The sequence below is a fragment of the Balaenoptera physalus genome (assembly GCF_965194825.1).
Source record: "Balaenoptera physalus genome assembly, chromosome: X".
NCBI classification, from domain to species: Eukaryota; Metazoa; Chordata; class Mammalia; order Artiodactyla; family Balaenopteridae; genus Balaenoptera; species Balaenoptera physalus.
The window spans coordinates 6,199,647-6,221,541 of NC_138903.1; the positions used below are offsets into that span (position 1 = coordinate 6,199,647).

Below are 21,895 nucleotides of genomic sequence, written 5' to 3' on the forward strand. Positions count from 1 at the left end.
GTTTTTCCACTTGCTTCAAAAAATCACCGTCGGGGTTTATTCCCTCACTTTGACCTCCCTGCCACCTCCCGGCATCTGTCAGAGCACAGCGTCTCTGTACGTCCCATCTTCTCTCCATCTCGCCAACGATGACCGGTCCCTCGTGTTTTACATAAAGTACTTAAGGCATATGCTTGCATCATAAGGAGACACTTGTTAACCATAAAGTAGACTCTTTAGGATCAAGCAGTCCAGTCTGTGGTGAAAACAGCCCTCTTAAATAAGCAACCACACAGTCACAGGGAGATGATGTGGCTATGCCCAGCATGTGCCCTCCCCCAAGGGGAACCAGTCCATTCTTATGGTGCTCTTTCTACCCTGTGTCCAGACCCCCAACGTCATGTTCTTGAATTCATTTCATAACAAACCTTGACCGCTAATGACTTTTGCTCTCTGAGGTCTCTGTTAAGGCGTCTTCCCCCTACACCTAGATTTCTTGAACACATATGGTCAGAGGAAGCAGTGATGGGCTTCTTCCCCCATCAACAGATTGGAGCCATGACCCATGTTTCAAAAGAGATGACGGCCAGCGGAGACTCCAACCCTCTCCCTAGACAAGCGACTGTTTTGAAACTGTGCCCTCAGTGGCATTCCTGCTGAGGAAGCCACCACTGACTCCTACTTAATAAGCTAAATCTTAATAAATGTTATGTAACTTTGAACGAAGGAAGGTTGGTCAGAAGAGGAGTGTTGAGGTCAGGGGGCAGAGAACGTAAAGTTTCCATGCTAGAACGTGGCACAACTTACCAAGCAGAGAAGGACCCTAGAGAGAAGCCCCAGAGCATAAATAACCCTACATCAGTGGTTCTCAAAGTGGGGCCCCGGGACCAGTAACGTCAGCCTCAGCTGGAAGCTTGTCAGATATGCACATCTCGAGTCTGACCCGAGACCCACAGAATCAAAAGCTCTGAGGCTTGTGGTGCAGCGAGCTGTGTTAAACAAGGCTACCCAATGATTCCGAGGCTTGCTGAAGCTGGAGAACCAGCTGCAGAGGGAGAAGGACCGTTGGTCGTACTCCGCTACACAGGACTTCATGGAATCCCACTCCAAGTGTTGCTTCCTTCTCTCTCTCCACGTTGCCACGTAGAGTCCTGAGTACTTCATCCAGCTCTTCAGCTATCTCATAGCATCCTGGGTACTGAGACATACAATCCTCTTTATCAAGTAATAAATTCATCTTTGGATATATATATATATATGTGTGTGTGTGTGTGTGTGCGCGCGCGCGCGCGCACGCGTAATTTTCCACCAACTCAAGTCCGTTTCTGCTTCTGAGCCTGAAGGCCGACACTACCTGGGGAAGCATGAGTCACCCAGGGCAATGATTCCCCAGCAGGTCCAGGCCACGCTGGCCTCCACCGTGTCTCGGCCTCACCTCAGTCTCTGGGTATCTTCATAAAATAAACAAGTCGAGGAAGATGCTATGTATTGATTGGGACGACGGTGCGGAGAAAAATCGCAGCAGTCTTTAAAGGCACTCTCAAGTCCCCTATTATTTTTCAAAATAGATGCTTGGCAGCTGTGAAACTTGACAGGGGTGATCCGTGGTTCGTAATAAGCAGTTCCCGAGAGACTCATTACGGCCTGGTTTCTGGCATGTTGACCGGCAGAGGCTAAGGAGTAATTTTAAATTATCGAGCTAATTACTCAGAAGCATTAATAGTAACCAGAGACAATGTGTTGCCAGATAACATGAACTGGATACATGAACTGGATTCTATTGCTATTATCACTACAACCATTGAACGAATGTTACTTGAAAAAACACACAGTGCCCTATAAATGAAAACTACTTGCATTCCTACACAAGAGTTTAGTAACCCGTTTTGGAATACACTCAATAAATCCTAGAAGGACTTATTTTAATACTAAAGCCAAATCTACCACCTTGATACACACATATAGGCTGGAAGGCTCAGAATGTAGTTTAGTTGACTTTCATTTGTAGTGGAGAAAACCTAAGCAGGAAGAAAAGAATTACTAGAGATACATGGTCTTCCCATTCTAATTGACTTTACTAAGTCAGATTTTTGTCACATGGTTTTCCTGTGATATATGCTTCTTCATTGTGCTAATTTATGCTATTCATTAGAGAGTACAGAATAATTAATCAAACTAATACAGAGCACCTCAAAGTCCATTATACCCTGACTTATATGATATTCTAGTCCATTCATCATGATTCTGGGTTATTTTAATACGGACTTAAAAAAAACAGCATGTTTTAATGAGAGGTCACTTGAGAAAACATGATGAATTAAATGGGATACAAGAGAAAGCTCAATAACCCCAAGAAAAGACCTTGCTTTGCAAAAAAAAAAAAAAAAAAGTCAATTTCAAGAAAAATGTGTTATCTGCAGAATTATAAGCACCCAGCATCTGGGAAGTCAGCTATGTTTTCCTAATAGAATAGATGACCTAGAATTCAATGGCCTTTTCTACTTACACAATACCTATCCTGGATTTCAAATTTCAATTTAAAAAGTCTACTTAAGCTGTTCCCATGCATCATACGGGAACAGAAAATCTTTAAGTGACAAGAGCATATGAGAGATCTGAATTTCATTCACTACCTAGAACTAAGCACTTTCTGAGAAACTTCAAAGGGTTTTTTAAATTAAAAAATTAAATTTTAAAACATTTATTTTAAAAAAGTTTTTATTTTTTAGAGCAGTTTAGGTTCACAGCAAAATTAAAAGAAAGGCACAGAGATTCCCGTACACCCCCTGTGCCCCCATACACATAGCCTCCCCCATTATCAACATCCCAATCAGTGGCACATCTGTTACAACTGATGAACCTACACTGAAACATCATTATCATCCAGAATCTATAGTTTACATTAGAGTTCACCCTTGGCTGTATATCCTATGGGCTTGGGCAAATGTATAATGACATGTCCATAACTATAGTATCATACCTTGTGCCATCCCTCATTCTGGCCTCTGTACGAAGCAGCCTCAGGCAGAGGCCTCAGGGCCAGTCTAGCTGGACATTAGAGTGGAGAGCAGCCGCCCAGGGATGCAGGGTTCCCAGTGATGTGCTGTGAAGATGTCTTCCTTTCTGACCCTCTGCTGCCCTGTGGGCAGTGCGTTCCCCTGTACCTGTCTCAGGCCCCTCAGCAGGTGATGGGCTCTCTGAAGCTGCTGGCCCCACCCCCAGGCATGTCCTCCTGGGTCCTCCCCACTGCATCCTCTGGCTGTTCCACCACCTGGCTCAGTGGGCCTGAGCTGATCGCCCTCACTGACTTCCTGCAGATGAGCCAGGGGGAGCCAAGACCCAGGTCCCCGGGGGGCTCCCATGCCCCCTGCTGGCCCCCCAGACCCTGCCTCTGACCACCCAGGTGCCGGTGGTGGCCAGAGCTGTTCTCACTGGGTGGACCCATCTCCCCCACGGGCCGCAGACAACCAAGGTCCATAGCCCCTCTGGGGGCAGAGTGGGCCCCCTACTTCCCCAGGCAGGTTCTGTTGACAAGAAAACAATGTTGGCTCCCCCCCCGCAAAAAAAAAAAAATCCTGAAAAAATCCTCTGGGCTCCACCTATTCATTCCTACCCAGCCCCCAGCCCCAACCCCTGGCAACCACTGATCTTTTTACTGTGTCCATAGTTTTGCTTTTTCCAGAATGACATACAGTTGGAATCATACAGTGTGCAGCCTTTGCAGATGGGCCTCTTTCACACAGTGATATGCATTTTAGGTTCCTCCATGTCTTTTCACGGCTTGAGAGCTCATTTCTGTTTAGTGCTGAGTAATATTCCATAATCCGGATGTACCTCAGTTTATTTATCCATTCACTTACTGAACGACATCTTGGTTGCTTCCAGGTTTTGGCAATTATGGATAAAGCTGCTCTATACATCTAAGTGCAAGTTTCATTGTGTACGTAAGTTTTCATCTCATTTGAAGAAACACCAAGGAGTAAGGGTAGTTTTGTTCTGTAAGAAACTGCTTGCCTTCCAAAGTGAGGGTCCCATTTTGCACCCCCAGCAGCAAGGAAGGAGAGTCCCTGTTGCTGCACACCCTCGGCACCATTTGGTGCTGTTGGTGTTCCGGGTTATGGCCATTCTAATGGGTGTGTGGTGCTATCTTGTTGCTTTAATTTGCATTTCCCTGATGACATGTGATGTGAAGCATCTTTTCATACGCTTATTTGCCATCTGTATATTTTCTTTGGTGTGGTGTCAGTTGAGGTCTTTGGCCCACTTTAAAATCAGGTTGTTGAAATTCCCTTTAACTGCTCTTAGACCAGCCTGGGAAGGATCGAGGGGTGTACGCTACTCATTTTTCTGTCCCAAGATCTTCAGCACCAGCACTCACTCTGTGCCTCGCGCATCTAAACAACAACAGCCAATACTTCTGTAGAGCTAAGCACACGTGAGGTTCTGCTCCGAGTGAACCGTGTTGCATCATAGAACGATCCAGTGAAGCTGTGCTACCATCGCCACCACTTTATGGGCGAGGCACTTGAGGTAAAGAGCACATAAGCGGTCTGCAAGAATGCTCAGAGACAAAAGTTTTTCAAAAGGAAAAGACAGTTCACTTGCAAAGAAGTTCCAAGGGAATCAGACTTTCGGACCAGCTCACCAAATTTTAAAAACATAACAGGTATTTAAAGGAAAAGATGCAATACAACCAACTTTACACATTAGACTGGTCATGGCTGAAAAACCCCGATTTTCTTACAGGCTATCACACCCACAAATGCCATGACATATCTTCAGAATCATCACTGCTAAAGACAGAGATACTGTCGTTTTCTTTCAGGAGAACGTTTGCTATAGAATGGAAGACAAGCATTTTTTTCGAAATAAGTGCCTTATTCTTTCCCAGATTCTCAAATGGAGACATAAATGAGCACCTTTCCAAACTCCCATGTTATACGTGAAAAAGAACATTGTTACTGCAATCAATTTATTGACTCATGTATCTGAGTTTATTCTTTCAAAGAGGGTAACTGAATATGTAATAAAAGAGTCATACATACACATATACATTTAGATATGGATATACATATCTGAATACAGATATTGAACTAGAGACACATCGACCGAGACAGATGTAAAGTAAAAAGAGAGAGAACTAGACCAGTGGCTTTCAACAAGGGTGATTTTGTCCTATGGCACATATTGTAATGTCTGGAGATATTTCTTTGTCATGACCGGGGGTGGGAGGGATACTACTGGTATCTAGTGGGTAAAGACCAGGGATATTGCTAAACATCCAACAATGCACAGCACAGACCCCATAACAAAGGATAATCTGGCCCCAAAGGTCAGCAGTGACAAGGTTGAGAAACCATGAACTAGACACTCTTGGATCATACACATATGGAAAAAAACATTTTGGCCCTAATTTCATACAGCTGTTCAAAAAAGAAGAAACTTCCTCCTTTTTTTTTTTCAAAATTGTGGAGTAATAAATGGGACTAGAGTATGCCAATCTTGCCCAATAAAAAATAGGTTTAAAATACTATACAAGTCCATGGCCCCTGTATAATAGAAACATCAAAATACAAATGGATGTCTGTTCTCATGGAGTCTCACCTCTAAATATGTTTTTCTCTGGTGATACTTAACAAGTGAATAGATCCTGTCCAGAAGTATTTTTTTTATTTCTTTGCAGCTGTGAGGACATTACCTCATAATTCCGGAAACAAAAATGTGGAAACAACAACAACAAAAGATGTTCCCTACTTTCTTTTAGATTCTGGCCCAATGGGAAAATAACTTCCCAGATGTAGGCCATTCCTGGAATGATCAGCAAATGGGTTTGGCTGTGCTGCTTTCAAAATGGTACACAGCCAAGTGTCAAAATAAAGGAAGGAGAGGGAGAGAGGAGGGGGTGACAGAAAGGGAGAGAAAGTGCATTTCTAGTCAAAGATGCGCCAGGGATATTTGCCAAACCTCTACCGAGGGCCTACCTATGTCTAAAAGAGGAAGAAAGGAACTGGGGTACATATTTTAGGTTTTAAAGGCAAAGTTCTAGTTCTAAACGGCTATAATAGCCCAAAACGTGGATGAGAAAATGAGAAGCCAAGAAAGTGCTCACCTTCAACCAATGACTATCTTTAACCGTGGACAGCATCTTGGGTGATTTCTCTGCACTTCCTTGCCACAGAAGAAATGTAAAAGAACTGCAGTTACCAAAGCATTTTAACAGCGGCCAGTCTCCTATTTTCTGCTCATCGTTCCTGAAAGTAATCAGTAACTTCTGCATAAGCTTGGCATCCTTATCATTAACACACTTCCACTCCAGAAAGCAAGCTCCAAGTTATGCTATGTTGCAGCTCGTAACTTTACCTCTATTTGAATCATCCATATGGCAGGACTGCTGGGCAAGAATGGGCCACCCCAGATGCCTGGGTGGTCTTCTGAGCCTTGTTTCACACGAGGTTTCTCCTCTATGGTGAGCAAAACCCTCTTCTTGGGGGAATGGCCATCAAGGGAAGGATAGACATCAGTAAGCAGGGGCAAAAATAAGTAGCCTGTCATGATGGATAGGCATGGAAATCTGAGTATCTCAACAGAATTGTTTGTACAGAGATTTCTCAGGGAACAGTGTCATATTTCCAAATGTGGTGATGATGATGGTGATGGTGGTGATGGTGATAATGATGATAATGGTGATGATGATGGTGATGGTGGTGGTGATGATGGTGATGATAATGATGATGATGGTGATGATAGTGGTGATGATGATGGTGGTGATGATGATGATAATGGTGATGGTGATGATGATGATGGTGGTGATGATGATAATGGTGATGGTGATGATGACGATGATGGTGATGGTGCTGGTGATGGTGGTGATGATGATGGTGATGGTGGTGATGGTGGTGATGATGGTGATGGTGGTGATGGTGATAATGATGATAACGGTGATGATGATGGTGATGGTGGTGGTGGTGATGATGATGATGATGGTGGTGATGATGATGATGATGATGATGGGGGTGATGGTGATAATGATGATAATGGTGATGATGGTGGTGGTGGTGGTGATGATTCCCTCATGATTGGAAATGGTCTTGGTATTTGCATTCTGAAGGGGTCTGCTCATCCGTTGGAAAGCAAGCTAATGATCCTGAGATGCCAGGATCCTTGCCATATTTGGGTTGTTGTAACAGCACTTGGAAACCTGTCCAGCGGCTGGGGTGACATATCACTACAAGACGTGCATCCTCTTCAAAATCTCTTTCGCTATTGCAAGTCTTTGTCAATTTTGTTTCCAGACCACAAAGTATAACCAACAGTATAAATTTCAAAAGAGTGCTATTCATTCCAGTAGTGTAGGCATTTAAAGACAGGAATAGAGGCATTTATTTAAGTCTAGAAAGTGCTGTCTCTCTCAATTATGTGTTATCAGAGAATTAAACAAGAGTTGATAAACGTTCATCAGATGAACCGTTTATATGAACTCAATAGAGACACAATAAGTAATAGGTAAAATCACCTTTAACCTGAAAGCTTTATATTTGTTTGCATTTAGAATTTCTCAACTGTTTCAGTCTTTCTTTTAGAGAAGCTGTCAGTAATCTCCCAAGAATGTGATCCACCTGGTTTGTCCTCCGACAAGACCATCATTTGCATTGGAGGGAGAGAGGAAGAACAAAAACACTGTGATGTGTTTCACACATAAGAATTATTAATGCATTAGAATATTAAAGTGGGTTGAAAAAGGTGTAAACTGCAAACAGAATATGGAGAAAAGAGCTCTAAGTTGCTTAAGTGAATGAATTCCCATCATTTTTCTTGTCCCCAGCACCAGTATGATTAACAACATTTTCGTAAGGTGATGGATTACTGTGCAAAATTAATGTTTCTTGTTTCATTAAAAGGACCCTCTGTTTTGTGTTTTCACTTACAGACTTATAAAATTGTCACTTCTTTGGATATAACCAGAAATTAGCTATGAAATTTAAAAAGTCATCCGTGATAATTAGATACTGAATTGAGGGGAAACATGCATTCTTGTTCGCTGAAGGTTATTTGAGATCCTATGCACGCCAGTAAGAACACGCACTTCCCTAAAATGAAGATGGCGGTCACCAGACATTACTCGACTGTTTTCAGTGGTGACGGCATATCTGCCTTATCTTTCAAAGTAAGAAGGTAATATGAAATACAAAATCATATATTTTGAGGTCACTCTAACAGAATGTTATTTTCTCAAGTTGGCAGGATATTAATCACTTGGAGACCGAAACGCTTATTAAATGACAAAAGTTATAATTTAAAACTAAAGGATAAATAGCATGTGAATTAAGAGCTTTTCTTCCCTCTTGATGAGCCATTGTTTCTCAGATTCCCCTGAGGATAGATTTTTGCACTCTGGGGGATTAAAGAACCCCAATTCATCACCATTTTCTTTTCATGTGCAGCCTTGAGAATTTTCTAAATTCTTTTCTCAGAATTCCTTATTGTCCAACTTTTATATCTTACAGAGATGATGCAAAGAATGATAAAATGTAAACACACACACACACACACACACACACACACACACACACTCCCAAAACCAAAACAAAAGGAAAGCGAGCAAACTCATAAGACACCCTGAGTTCTTGGAAGTAGCTGTCACATACCTACAAGCCATGAACACCACTTGCAAATATTCCAAATGTGTCCCACCACTGTACAAAACAGCAATGGCAGCCAAGAATGAAGGTCAAGGGTGAAGCCCTGAGACCTCTGTTATTCCCAGACAACAAACCCATCCTCCACGGCATCAAGGAGTTCAGCTGTTCGTGAAACATGCCTGCAAGGATCACAATACTACTCTGCTATTTTGCTAGACAAGTGGGATTCTGGGTGGACCTAAACAAAATCAATTTATAAGGGAAAAAAAAATCTTCATCTAAGAAATTATGATAATGTGTTAAACAATTCTCTATAAAGATTTAAAAGATGATTCATGATTATAACACTTTCTTCACTTCAACAACTCTTTGCAACTATTTGCGTAAATGTCTGCCTCTCTCTCTCTCTCTCTGTCTCTAGTAGAAAATAATTCTTTTGTGGGCAGGAAGCACGTGTCACTTATGCTGGGTCCCCAGAATCTAAGCTACCTGAAAAACAACTGTGTGTGACAGATCCGTATTGGTTGGAAGAAGGATTGGGGTAGACAGATGCACAGCGGATGTCGTTGATGGACTGATATTTTTAATGGGTTTTTTTCTATCACACCAGCAACCTTTCAATCGTCCACAATTGTGGCACTTCGTGATGCAGTGGTACCTCCAAGGGACAAGGAGAGAGTGAGACATGGAGGTCCGTTTCCCCCCAAAACTCCGTGACTGTCGATGATATTACAGCTGATATTTTCACTCTGTCTTCTCTCACTGTCAACATGCTGAGAAGCAGATCATTTAGTATAAATATTTGGGAACATGACAATTAGGGCTTGAGTTTCTGCTACGAAGACTTGGTTATCTCACTTCCCAACAGCTCACAACCTTCAGTTGTCTTATCTGTAAAAATAAAATAACACTCCTGACCTCAAAGAGTTGCTGTGAAGGTCAAATAGATATTTTATGTGAAACTACTTTCTCAGCACCAAGAAAGCAAAAAATGCGATGAACGCTAAGTACCTTCTACCCCCTGTGGCTCAGTGATTCAGAAGAGTTTCTTAGTTAGGATCCAGCCCCACCAATCGGAACTGGGGTCCGTCCGTAAGCCAAAGCGTGATGGCAGGGAGACGGGAGACGCAGCCCCCTTCTCTCCTTTTCATGCTCATCTGGGGCTCTTTCTTAGGGGTGCTGGCGAGGCTCTCCACAGAGGTCAACTCAGTAGCATGAGGGCAGCTGGTAGTGTCGCCTGATGTCCAACCACATCAGCACGAAGCAGGAAGACACTCCTAAGTGTGATGACCTGCTCTCAACCCGTCCTGCAGAACAAAGCACTTGAGCTTTGTACCAGCTCTTACCAACAAGTTCCCAATGCCTGGCTGCAGGCTGGGCGGGCTGACGCCGCATCCCGTCCGTGAGGAGCCACCGAGAGCCCCCAGCAGACAGAGCAAACTCCTGCGAGACTCTGCGTTTGCTCACGTTGGCTGTTCTGCGTTGGAAGAGCCCAGCGTTTGAGGCTCAGCTCAAGCGTCGTCTCCCCTAGGACGCGTCCCCTGTGGCAACCAGCCTGAGATCTCACACAAGTAACTCTCCCTGAGCCCTCCCTTGTGGACTGCAGTGGTCTGTTTACAAGTCTTAGCCCCTACCAGAGTATAAATCCCCTCAGGAGTAGGGATTTTACCACCTCATCTTTGAAATTGCAGCAATCCATCGATATTAGCTGAAATAAGTGGAAGTGATTAAAGCGGCGTTTTCTGTGGGTTTTTTTTTTTTTTTTTAAGGGAGAAACAGACCCAGCATCTACAGTCTGAGATTTACATTAAAATGAGCCATAAACGCTGCTTCCATAAATCTTTCCTTACTTATCGGCTATCAGGGGTAACCACTTTTATCCAACCTTCTCCATCACCATCAGGGAAAACGCCTCTGCTCACTATTTTGAAACCATGTGCATAATCTTTTAAAGATATGGAGGGGACTCTAGGTCCTGGGGGATGTGGCAGCCTGGTCACTTGCTGAGTAAATGCAAAGTTGGTTAATATCTGAACTAACTGGCCCTCTTTGCCATCCTCTTAGACCTGCCAGGGGTACTGAGGTTAATGATGTCCCCTCACCCCACCTACTGTCCACCTACCAGACAACTATTTCAAGCTGGCTTTAACAGTACAGTCGTCGCTTGAGATCTGTGGGGGATTGGTTCCAGGACCCCTGTGGATACCAAATCCGCAGATGCTCAAGTGCGTTATGTAAATACGGACAGCCGGTCCGTGTTATAATAAGAGTATAGCCGGTCCTCTGTATCCGCGGGTTCCTCATTGGTGGAGTCACGCAACTGCGGATAGGCAGAACCAGAACACACGGAGCGCCAACTATACGTATTTTTTCACAGAGGCAATGAAGGAGCACGATGTGCTTATGTCTTAGGATCAAGATTTGAAACTTTTTACTGAAATCATCGGGAGAGATAAACTAAATTCAAATAACAGAAGACGTACCGACTCTTACGTGCTTCCTCATCTAGAAGGATTTTTTTTAATCTGTATAAACTCTCACTTTTTTTTTTTTAAAGGGAATGGTGGATTACAAAACAGAAACAGACTCACAGACGTAGAAAACAAACTTATGGTTACCAAAGGGGAAAGGAGGGGGAGGGAAAAATTAGGAGTTTGGGATTAACATGTACACACTACTATACAGTATATAAAACAGATCATCACCAAGGACCTGCTGTAGAGCACAGGGAACTCTACTCAATGTTCTGTAATAACCTATATGGGAAAAGAATCTGAAAAAGACTGGATATATGTATAACTGATTCACTTGGCTGTACACCTGAAACTACACAACACTGTATATCAACTATACGCCAATGTAAAATAAAAATTAAGTTAAAAAAATAAACAATAAAAAAAACAATAAAGGGGATAGTGGGGAAAGTCTGAGCTGAGAGTTGTGAACGCTGGGTTATATCTTTACTTCTACTATCTATTATCTGTATGTGCTTGAATGAATCATTCCTATAAGCATCAAGCTGTCTAATCTGCAAAACAAAAGGGTTGAATCAGATGAGGTATCTGAAGGTAGGTGTCTGAGGTTGGGTTTTGTGGAAGCTGAGGCTGAAAGGGGTCTTTCTGTGAATGTGATGTATCAGGGGGAAACTCTCAGTGGAAGGGGAGGGAAGGATGCAGGAGGAGCTGAGTAGGGATGTGATCTCGGCTACAGCCCTGATAAGCCTGGCCCCGTGCAATGCTTTGCAGCATAAATTGCACCAGAGTTGATCCCAGCAGAGGGCTGGCCTCCTGTATCCCCCAGCGGTGAGCCAATGGCTATGATCTGCCCTCATCAGGGAAGGAGGGTACACTGCCCTGCTGGCAAGATGGTGCCCAGGGGCTAAAGGTTAGTCTCTCTGGGGCAGCAGCTGTAAGCTATTAGCTGCCGATCCAGGAGCCAGGGAGCTGGTGGGGTGAGGGACAGAAAGTCACCAACAGCGTCTCCTAAGAAGGAATAGGTGTCTATGACCCATTTCCAATATTCAGAGAATCCAAAACAAATTACACATTCTCCTAAGATAGATGGTACAAAAATAACTAAAATGTCAAGAACGTCAGTTTTATCAGTCTACTGTGGTAATGTGGGCGACCTCACGCTGATCTGAAGTTTGAAGGAGTTATGGATATCTTTGATTAATGTGACGAGGAAAAACTAGGTCATACTTAATAAAGGCCATATGTTGATAGACAACATACTTCCAAAATATGGAGTGCAGGGTGAGTGGAAATGTTGAAAGGTGGCTGGCTTCAGCACTCGAAAGGACTTGGAGCTCAGACACTGCACCAACAGTATGAGTTATGGGGTAATTTGACAAAGCATTCCAACAGGGTGTTTGCTATTTTCCCCAGTACTATTGTTCATATAAAAAATGTCTCTCAATAATACAGATACGCTTCACTGATCATTGTCTCAAGCCCAACCCTCAAAATCGTGTGAGAATCAGATTTCCGGAAGGCAATAGCAAGTCACACGTAGGAACTTCTCCATTTCTGAGTGAATACAAGCAGTGCCCACTGACACTTTGATAAGTTTCTTTACCTAGCCTGAAAGTTTTATGCCCATTTGCCGAAACATACCCAGGTAGGTTATACAGTGAAATCTGATCAATCTATTTCAAAAAAACGTAAAAAAATGATAAGTTAGGAGGCTATTAAGGTGGGAATGCTTAAACCAACAACATTAACTTTAACTTTTAAATGTAGGTCTCCAAACATACATACATGTATGTATTTTATTAATATAATATATTGAAATATATAAAAATATATACTATACTCGATATATAAACATATATAGATATATAAATATAAATATATTTCTCCTCTAATAGTACAGTGCACAAAGAAATAAATAAGTTGGTATTTTCTAATGTGTTTTCTTAATGTTCTGTAATAGTCACAATAAGATACACTTGTAAATCACGGTTCAAGGAGAAATGCTGTATTAAAAACATGAAAATTTGCCATGAATAACCTAATGTTTAGTTTGGGTCAAATTCAGAAATTCTTAGAAACACAGCCAGAGATCCAGTGACCCAGACCAGGAAATATAAAGGTCAAACTTGAGGATGGACTCTCTTCCCAGAGACTTTCTAGCATATAACTTCAATCTCACGGCAGGCCAAACGGACACACCACAGCTGAGTGTATTCACCACAAAATCGCTCCTCCAAAAATCTGCGAGCCTGGGGCAGATTTGTGGCTGCTAAAGGTTTCTGATGCTTTGTTTGTTTGAAACAAACAAAGTAATTGTTTGTTTACTTTTTCTGAGAGGAGAGGCTAGTCCTCTAAGCAGAATGAGGTAATCACCAGCTTAGTTCTCCCTTTTGCCAAAACAAACAGCTTCCAATTACTGCTAGAAAAAAGCCTCCGATCTCTAATCAGCTACCTAAACGAGTCTATCAGCAGTAGTTTGGAGAGTGACTAATGTCCCATTAAGCTGGAATCTCTTAACACTAATAAAATTCTAGAGCCCTAGGACCAAGGCTGCCAGCAACCTGCTACTTATCTTCCAACAAGATTCCACCCACTTTTCCCAAAATTTTCAGGTCCCAAAATCTGGCAAAGAAATAGACGCACTCTTCCTATTTTATTACACGTGGGCTACTCTTTTTCCTCAAGCCCCATTCTACTGAGCCTCCTCTGGGAAAACTCGGGCAGAGAAAGAGCAGGTTGCAGGTCTGCTAATATTTAGTGCAAGGACTCTATCAGTAAAGCTGAGACTCAGCTCCATCACTGCCGTGACGAGCAGAACCTAGCGAGACAGGCAGGGTCTCCGCCCTGAAAGTCCCAACGAGCGCAGAAGAGGAGGCCACTCTCAAGTTAAATGAGAGTCACCCAAAAAGAGACAGAGCTTATTTCAGGCACACTGTCTCTGTTTTCCCTCTTCTTTAATCTTCTAGTGAGGTTGAGAAAACAAGGGCACAGCAGGTTATTCCCAAGTGAGCACGTCAGCATTGTACCCTTGAACACGATGGACAGAATATGAAGAACCACCAGGACAAGTGGGCTTAACCTACCTCTTCCAAGGGTTAAAAAACCCAAACCAGGGCTCCCCTGGTGGCGCAGTGGTTGAGAATCTGCCTGCCAATGCATGGGACACGGGTTCGAGCCCTGGTCTGGGAAGATCCCACATGCCGACGAGCAACTGGGCCCGTGCGCCACAGCTACTGAGCCTGCGCGTCTGGAGCCTGTGCTCCGCAACAAGAGAGGCCACGATAGTGAGAGGCCCGCGCACCGCGATGAAGAGTGGCCCCCACTTGCCCCAACTAGAGAAAGCCCTCGCACAGAAACGAAGACCCAACACAGCCAAAAATAAATAAATAAATAAATAAATAAATAAATAAATAAATAAATAAATTTATTTAAAAAAAAAAAAAAAAAAACCCAAACCAGGGCCAGCTTCAGGGACAAATGACCGGTGCACGTGGCCCACGCTCAGAAGGGGCCCTGCACCTGAGGGGTAATGTGCCGAGACCGCCACACTGAAATCCTCAATGATCTTATCTTGGAGTGTGCGTTTCGTGTGTGCAGTCTGGTGGGATACAGGAGCATGTTCTGGAGGCTCCGGCAGGCATGCTGCTGCCTCTCACCACCCCCTCCTCCCCAGGCAAGATTCTCGGCTGCCCACTCCCTGGCCCACCGGCACCCCAACCCTCCCAGCCTCCCCCTCCTCACCCCCAAATCACGGTCACACCCTACCCTCTGCAGGGACCTGAGAGTGACCACAAGGAGGGTCAGGGCGGCGCATGCGTGCGGTGATGTGTCCCAGAATTCAGTGGTAGCTGTCCCCGTCCCACGCTGGGACCATCATACTGTGTTTGGTGGATGGCCAGCCAGAGTCCGAGACTCCACGGGAACAAGCCTACTGCCCGTCCCTAATGCAGGTAGCTAACTGCATCTGGCAAGCAGATCTAAGTACACCTGGGGGCTGACCATCTGCTACGGCTTGAGCAGTAGGAGGGGGAGACGCCTGGCTCAGGTTCCTGAGGACCCGGCTAGAACAAAGTGCAATGCGTTGGTCCAGCAGCTGGCAGAACAGGGCACTGGGCAAGTGCCGTGCCCGAGCAGGCGTATGTGCTCGCCAGACCCTTGGTACCCACGACGGTCTACACACGTCCTGCAAGATCCCCTTGTGGGGCACCCACTGGGCACACCCTACACAGGGCACTTTGGGGGTCCTCGCTTCCTCCTTCCCACCTTCCTGAGTCTGGTCCCCACTTTTCCCTCCAGGGATGGACCAGGAAATCAAAACTGTGCACTGCTGGTGATTCCACATATAAGTGAAATGATCTGATGTTTGCATGTAACGCTGGCACTGCACAAGAGAAAGATGAACAGTGAAATCCATGCGAATGACTTCATGTTTAAATTATGCTTTACCGAGAACAGCATTGGATAGCAAATTCCAAGAGAGAAAGGTCACAGAAGAAAGAACAAGTTTTATATTTTAGTTCCTTCGACAACACTTCTTGCTCTCTGAATAATGGACGGCATGTTTCCATTTGGCGCTGGGGCCTGAGAAAAAGGCAGCCAGTTCTGAAGTAAGTTAAACCACTAATCAATAAAATCCTAGAGATAAGAACAAACCCCAAAGCTGTAGCTGTCTTGGTTGGGAACCCAGGTTCCCCGTCTATTAGCGTCTCAGCATCTCGGGTCCTTATCAGTTCTAGGAGGACACCAACAGTACCTTCTTTGTATGATGGTTGTGGGGATGGAATGAGACAGACTTGTAAGACCCCCAGAACAGTGACCCCTTTATTACCATCGCTTTCATTATCCCCAACAAGTTTTATGATCTCCACCTTGCTGGGCAGGTGTCCTACCGGGCACACGAGAGGCTGGAAGTTCAGGAAGGTGATCTTCCCCAAGCTACATATCTGCCAAGTGGCAAAGCCTGACGCAGAGCCCATCTGCCCGGCTCCAGAGCCCACCTCCCTGCTCCTTACCCCACAGCTGCATTCACTGAGGAAAGGACGCCCTTCCCAACTGCCTCCGTTGCCAGGCTTTTAGCCACGTGCACGCATGATACGTGTGAACCTGAAACGGCAACGTGCCAAATGCCCTGCGCACGGCATCGTGGAGCCGGGTACTGATAACCTGTGCGATGCTAGCCGTTACTGCTTTCCACAAATGAGAGGCAGCCCTCAGTGGTGAAATCAATGACAGTTCAGAATCCGTCTCCCTTGCAGTATGAAATCCTAAGCTCCTTCAGGTCGGGGACCGTGGGCAGACCATTCAGGATACAGATGCTCCGGTATCCCCATCACCACCCCCACTTCCAGGCATCAGTATTGAGTCCCCTGTGCCGTCAGGCAAGGTTGACAGCCACATGACTGACAGGTGAAGCCGATCCAGCCCCACACATGTGGAGGCACGCGTGCGCCCCATCCACCTTCAGCCTCGAGCTGCAAGGCTGGGAGGCACTGGAGAGCGTGCAGAATTGGGGCAGAGACGTTTGGACCCCAGCCTCCTCTGCAGACCTGCTAGCCCAGGTCACTGGCCCTGGCAGCCCCTTCAAAGGAGGCTGGGAACTGAGCAGGAGAAGCTGGGAACCGGCACCTGCTCCAGAAACAGCCTTCTGCTACGGTTTATTTGCCCAAGTGGGTGGGGTGACCCTGAGAGAAGGGGCTCTTCCGACCCCTTCCACCAGCCCAGCCTCTCCTGCCCACTAATACATTCCACGTGCAGAGTAATGAGCTGCCCGCAGGCTGATCCCTCCACATCCTTCCAATTATTTAAGAAGGGGGAGGGGCAGGGAAGCTTGCCGCTTTATAAGGAGTGTGTGCTTCTGTCTTCTCAAATCTTAAGAACGCTTAATCCCTGCAATTTAGATAAATCAGATAGGCATTACCAGGTTAGGGTTAAACCTCCAAGAATGGCTTTGCAATTGATTGCAAAAACAGCAGTTATTAAGTCCTAACTGAGTAATTTGCAGCTTATTTCACCCAGCTAATTAAAATGTAATCAGGATTGTCTGGCAATGTGTATTCTGTCAGCAGTTTTTCTTCCGAAGAGGAATCATGCCAAGAGACCACAAGAAAAGCCTTTCACAGGAATTGGCTTGATCTAAACTGCTTCTTTAGCCGCTGAAACTGTAAAACAAATAAATTACAGCAACTGACAATTCAATTAAAATAAAGAAAGAAGAAAGAAAGGAAGGGAAGAAGAAAAAGAAAAGATACTCTTTCTCCCTGGGAACAGGCTGCCGTTTTGTTTTGTTTTCTGTTGTCGTTTACACAGTAGCGCGGCATCTCCTCAGGAGAGTGACTGAGCGCAGGGCCGGCGGTTTGGAAACCAGGTGGCTGGGGAGGGGCCCTCTCCAGGATGTCGGCGTAATTTCAGCGCACGAGACCACACTCCCTTTTCCCTTTCCCTGAGGACCCACGAGGACAGCAGAGCGCGCCGAGTTCTCTGACACCCACCGGATGTCGCTTCTTTGAGAACATAGAGAAGCACGCACTCAGGCGCACGCAAACTTCGCCAGCTGGTTCACTCTCTGAAGATCCCAACTTTTACTTCTCCTTGTGCCATTCGGCGCGAGGTTTCATGAGTTCTCAAGCCAGAATGAACATGGCTTCAGACTTCGGAGATTCGTCCCCAACTCCACGGTCATTACGATGGCCTCCCGTCGCAGCTTAGTCCCCAGGGCCTCTGGGAAGGCCCATTTATCCCGCCCGAGTGGAAGAGACGCCCAGTTTATTTCTCAAGGGCAGAGGGCTCGGCTTAGAACCCCACCCAGGAGCCCCGGTCTCCTTCTGGCCTCCGCAGTTTTCCCTGCGGCGAGAAGTCGGAACTTTGGAACAGGTGAGCAACTAAGGAGAGAGACGAAGAGGCGAGGGCGAGAACCACGGCAGACGACAGGAATTCGGTTATCTGCGTGAATGGTTTCAGAGTGCGCGCACTCGGGTCAGCTGGGGAAGGCAGCTGTGAGGCGCGCCTCGGTCGGGGCCGGGAGCGGTTCCCGTGCGCCCACCCTCAGCCAGTGTCCCTGAGCAAGTCCCGCGGGGGTCCTCCCCTCTGTGGCGCCCTCCCTTCCCCCCCCCGCCCCCGCCCCAGGATCCCGGCCATCCACAGCACCAAGCGTGCCGTTCTCTGAACCGTCTACACACCCAACACCCACACTCCCACAAGCTCTCCTACCCTCAAGCCGACAGAACCTACGAGGGCTGGGGGAGATACTGGCCCCCGGGAGTCCGCTCAGAGCATCCAAACACGGCGCCTCCAAGTCCCGGATCCCCTGCATCCACGCCATTCGTTGGCGAGACCTAGAAGCTCTGGGGCTCCGAATCGGGGCGCGCACAGCTACCATCACCACCGCCTCCCCGGGCCCCAACACAAACGCGCTGGAACGCACGACTTGGCCCCCCCAGGGCTCGAAGGGTGGGCCGCGAGCTCTCGGCCCGCCGAGTGCGAAAGCAAAGCTCGAAAGAGACAAAAGTGTCCGCCCGCGGGCACCTGCGGGGCCGGGGCTCGTCGCGCGGGTCCCCGGGCGCAGCGGTGCGCGCCTCCCGGCCTCGCTCGCTGTGCCCGCCGCGCCCGCCGCGCCGAGGGCCCGGAGCGCCCCGGAGTTTGCGGGACTCGCCACCAGCCCGCAGTCCCGCGCCGAAGTCCCGGGCAACTAACAAACCCACACTCCCACCCTTGGAAGCCACAAAACTGCTCTCCCTTCCCAAAGAAACCGCCTTTCGTTTCCCCCTCGGAAGAAGGGAGTCAGGTAAAGATGCCGCAGGCTTCTTTTCCCTTTCGGGAGCAGGGAGGGGGCTGGAAAAGAGGGTTCGCGCACCCAGATTGTAAAATCCGCGCGGAGGGAAAGCCGGACCTGCCGGCTGAGCTGGGCGAGAAGTTTGGGCGGCGAGGCTGGGAGGCGCGCGCCCCGTGCGCACCCGCCGCGGCCCGCAGCGCCGGGGAGGACCCGGGCGGGCGGCGGTTCGTACCTGGAAGTGCTGGAAGAAGGCGGAGATGCGCGTGATCTGCAGGCTGAGGCACCTGGAGGCGCAGCGGGCGCGCTGGACGCTCCCGGCCGCCAGCGACTCGTCCAGCCGCCGGGCGGCCGTCGCGCCGGAGCCGGCCGCCAGGCATCCCCCGGAGGCCGCCAACCAGAGGCAGAGGGTCAGGGGCGCCCCGGGCACCATGGCTGCGGGTCGGGGGCGCGGGCGCCGGGCGCTGGCCGAGGCTCCCAGCTCCGCGCCGGGGCCGCACTGCCGGGAACCTCGCGGCCGCCGCAACTCCGCTGGAAAGTTCAATCATTCAACTCCGGCCCCGCGCCCTCCCTGCCAAGGCCCTCCCCGCTCTGCCTCCAGGGGTGGGGTGAGGGTGACAGGCGGCCGCGCCATTGGCTGGAAGGGAAGTGAGTGACGGGGGGCGGGCGGAGGGCCGTGGGCAGGTCTGAGGGGCAGCGAGCCGGGAGCTCCACCGCAGGGGGATGCCGGCCGAGCGCCGCCGTGCGCCCCTCTCCAGGTGGTCCGCTCCCGCGCAGGTTCCCCCACGGTCCGCTTGCGCTCCTTCCTGCTCCACCTCCCCCTTCGCCATCCAGGTGAACGTCAGGTGCGCGCAAGCCCGGGCCTGGATGTGAGGCGCTGCCTCGGGCAGCAGGGCCTCGGGACCCATAAGGCATGGGAAGAGGCTAAGGAAGGATGGAGCGCCCCTACGTTGTGGGCTTTCTCCCCGGTTCCTACCCCGGGCTCAGCTCCGCTCACGCTTTCGCTTATCTGAATTTCCCTTTTCCCGAGGAGTGGAAAAGAGCTAAGTGACAGAACTGTGATGGGTGTAACAAGGCGAGACAGCGGCCAGGCAGGGACGTTTGACTGACACGTCCCTCCTCCTCCCTCCCTCGTTCCTTCTTTCTTTCCTTCATTCCCTTCCTCTCTTCCTTCCTTCCTTCTTCCCCCTCTTCTTCCTCCCTCCACTCAGACCTTCCTCCAATCCTTTCCTTCCCTCCTTCCCATTATCCCGTGGAAACCGATGTGAGCGGGCAGCCAGGAACATTTGTTACATAGACCCACACCCCTAGTTTCCTCAGGTGTGTGTTGTTCTAGTAAGCACTACCCGCCCAGCCTGAGTGACTTATTCAAGACAAACCTTTCCTACACTCTTCTCCTTGTCTTTGCCCCAAGTCTTTTGATTTGGCCTTTTTAGCAGCAAAATTACTGCCCTGTCCCCTCTTGTACTCTCTTCCAATGCTCTTTCACCACACGCGTTCTCCATCCCCAGCCAGGGCCCCACCAGAGGAAGAGACGCTGCAGCATCTATGCTACACCACCCCTAACAAAGCTCTGTCCTGCCCTGAGCTCCACTGGGAAGTGACTGCGCTCCAGCCCCCTGCCGGTAGGAGAGCCTACAGAGGGCTGGGACGTGAGGAAGGCTGTGCTCCAAACTTGGGGATACTTACGGAACGCAACAGAGTCCGAAAGACTCATGCACACTCATTCGGATGCGGGACAACTGACCGATACTCCCATGAGCTGACACTGCCACATTCTCATACAGAACTGCACTCGCACATTCCAAAACGCAGTATTTCCCTAAATACACCACTAAGCGTAGCTGGAGCGTCTAGATGCACGCAACCTGCTCAAAGATACCGCGCAAAGCTGGAGTCTTCTTCCCATAGAGCCCATGGCTTTTTCCAACCTCCAATCCTGTCCCCCTAAAATTCTGCAGATTTTCCACTCTGAGATTTTGAGATCTTCCTGTTCAATGGTAACGACAACCATCTGCAGTTATCCTATTATACCCACGTTTCTTTTACATCATCTTACATGTATATTTCTTCATATAGTTTAAATCAGCAAGGCCAATGCAATTAATTGCTTAGCGTGTTTCCCAGTGAGTTTTAAAAACCAGAGTTGTTTTGTTCAAAAGGTTCTGTGGGCAGAGCTGGCCTGATGGGTGTGCGGCCTTAGAAGGACCCATACCTTGTTTAATGTTCTTCTGTCACAACCTTGATGGTAATTTTCAACACCGTCCTCCGAATTTTCATTTCGCCCTAGGTGCCACGAATTACATAGCCGGCGGCACCTGTAGCTTTTAGCATGACAATGCTACACGTGAGCCGGAAACATAAAAAATTTAGACGTGAGCTCACATGAACTCATGTTTGTTTAAAAGATGCTCAGAACTGTGGATGGAAGTCTTTTTAAAGAATGTTAAACATACTCAGTATTGACTAAGAGCAAAGAAGCTAACCGTGGTGACCCCAAGCAGGAAGGTGCATTGAGCCTTAGGTCAACTAACGGAGGAGAGACATCTAAATACAGGGATTGTCTTCTGAATGTTATCACTTTCATTCAGGAATTACTAAAAACGTTTCCAAAAGCTGCAGTGGATCCTTCCCACAGTGTTTGAGTTTTAAAGTTAAGCAAATACCTGGTCTTGATGAAGGCAAGGGTATTATGCATGCCTATATTTTCTTATGGTATCTTTGATTTATAACTCTGCATGTTATATCATGAAATTTATATTCTAGAAAGTGAAATCACAAGGACAAGCGTGCTGAGCTTTTAAAACAGCTTTTAAATGTTCAAAGGGATCCCTGTATTTTTTTAAAAAGCGACGTGTGTTCTGCTTATATGGGTTACATAACATATTCATTTCCATGAATAAATGCATTTTATGATAAACCACAAAAGAACATCTAGTGAGTTGCACAGAAAGCTTAGGATTAAACAGATAGGGCTGCTTTATTATGCACATGTTAAAATAATACTTGCGGTTATATTGCTTTCTTCTTTTAGAATT

General features: G+C 47.2%; 1 protein-coding gene across 1 annotated transcript in view; it reads right to left on the bottom strand.

The window, feature by feature from the left end:
• The window catches only part of LOC309652442 (anosmin-1-like), a 189,124-nt gene extending 169,702 nt beyond the window's left edge, over positions 1 to 19,422 (bottom strand). Inside the window, exon 1 of the mRNA XM_082446234.1 lies at positions 19,093 to 19,422. Coding sequence (XP_082302360.1) covers positions 19,093 to 19,290 — 198 coding nt within the window. The 5' untranslated portion in view covers positions 19,291 to 19,422. The remainder of the gene's footprint in view (positions 1 to 19,092) is intronic.
• Positions 19,423 to 21,895: the final 2,473 nt, after the last annotated feature.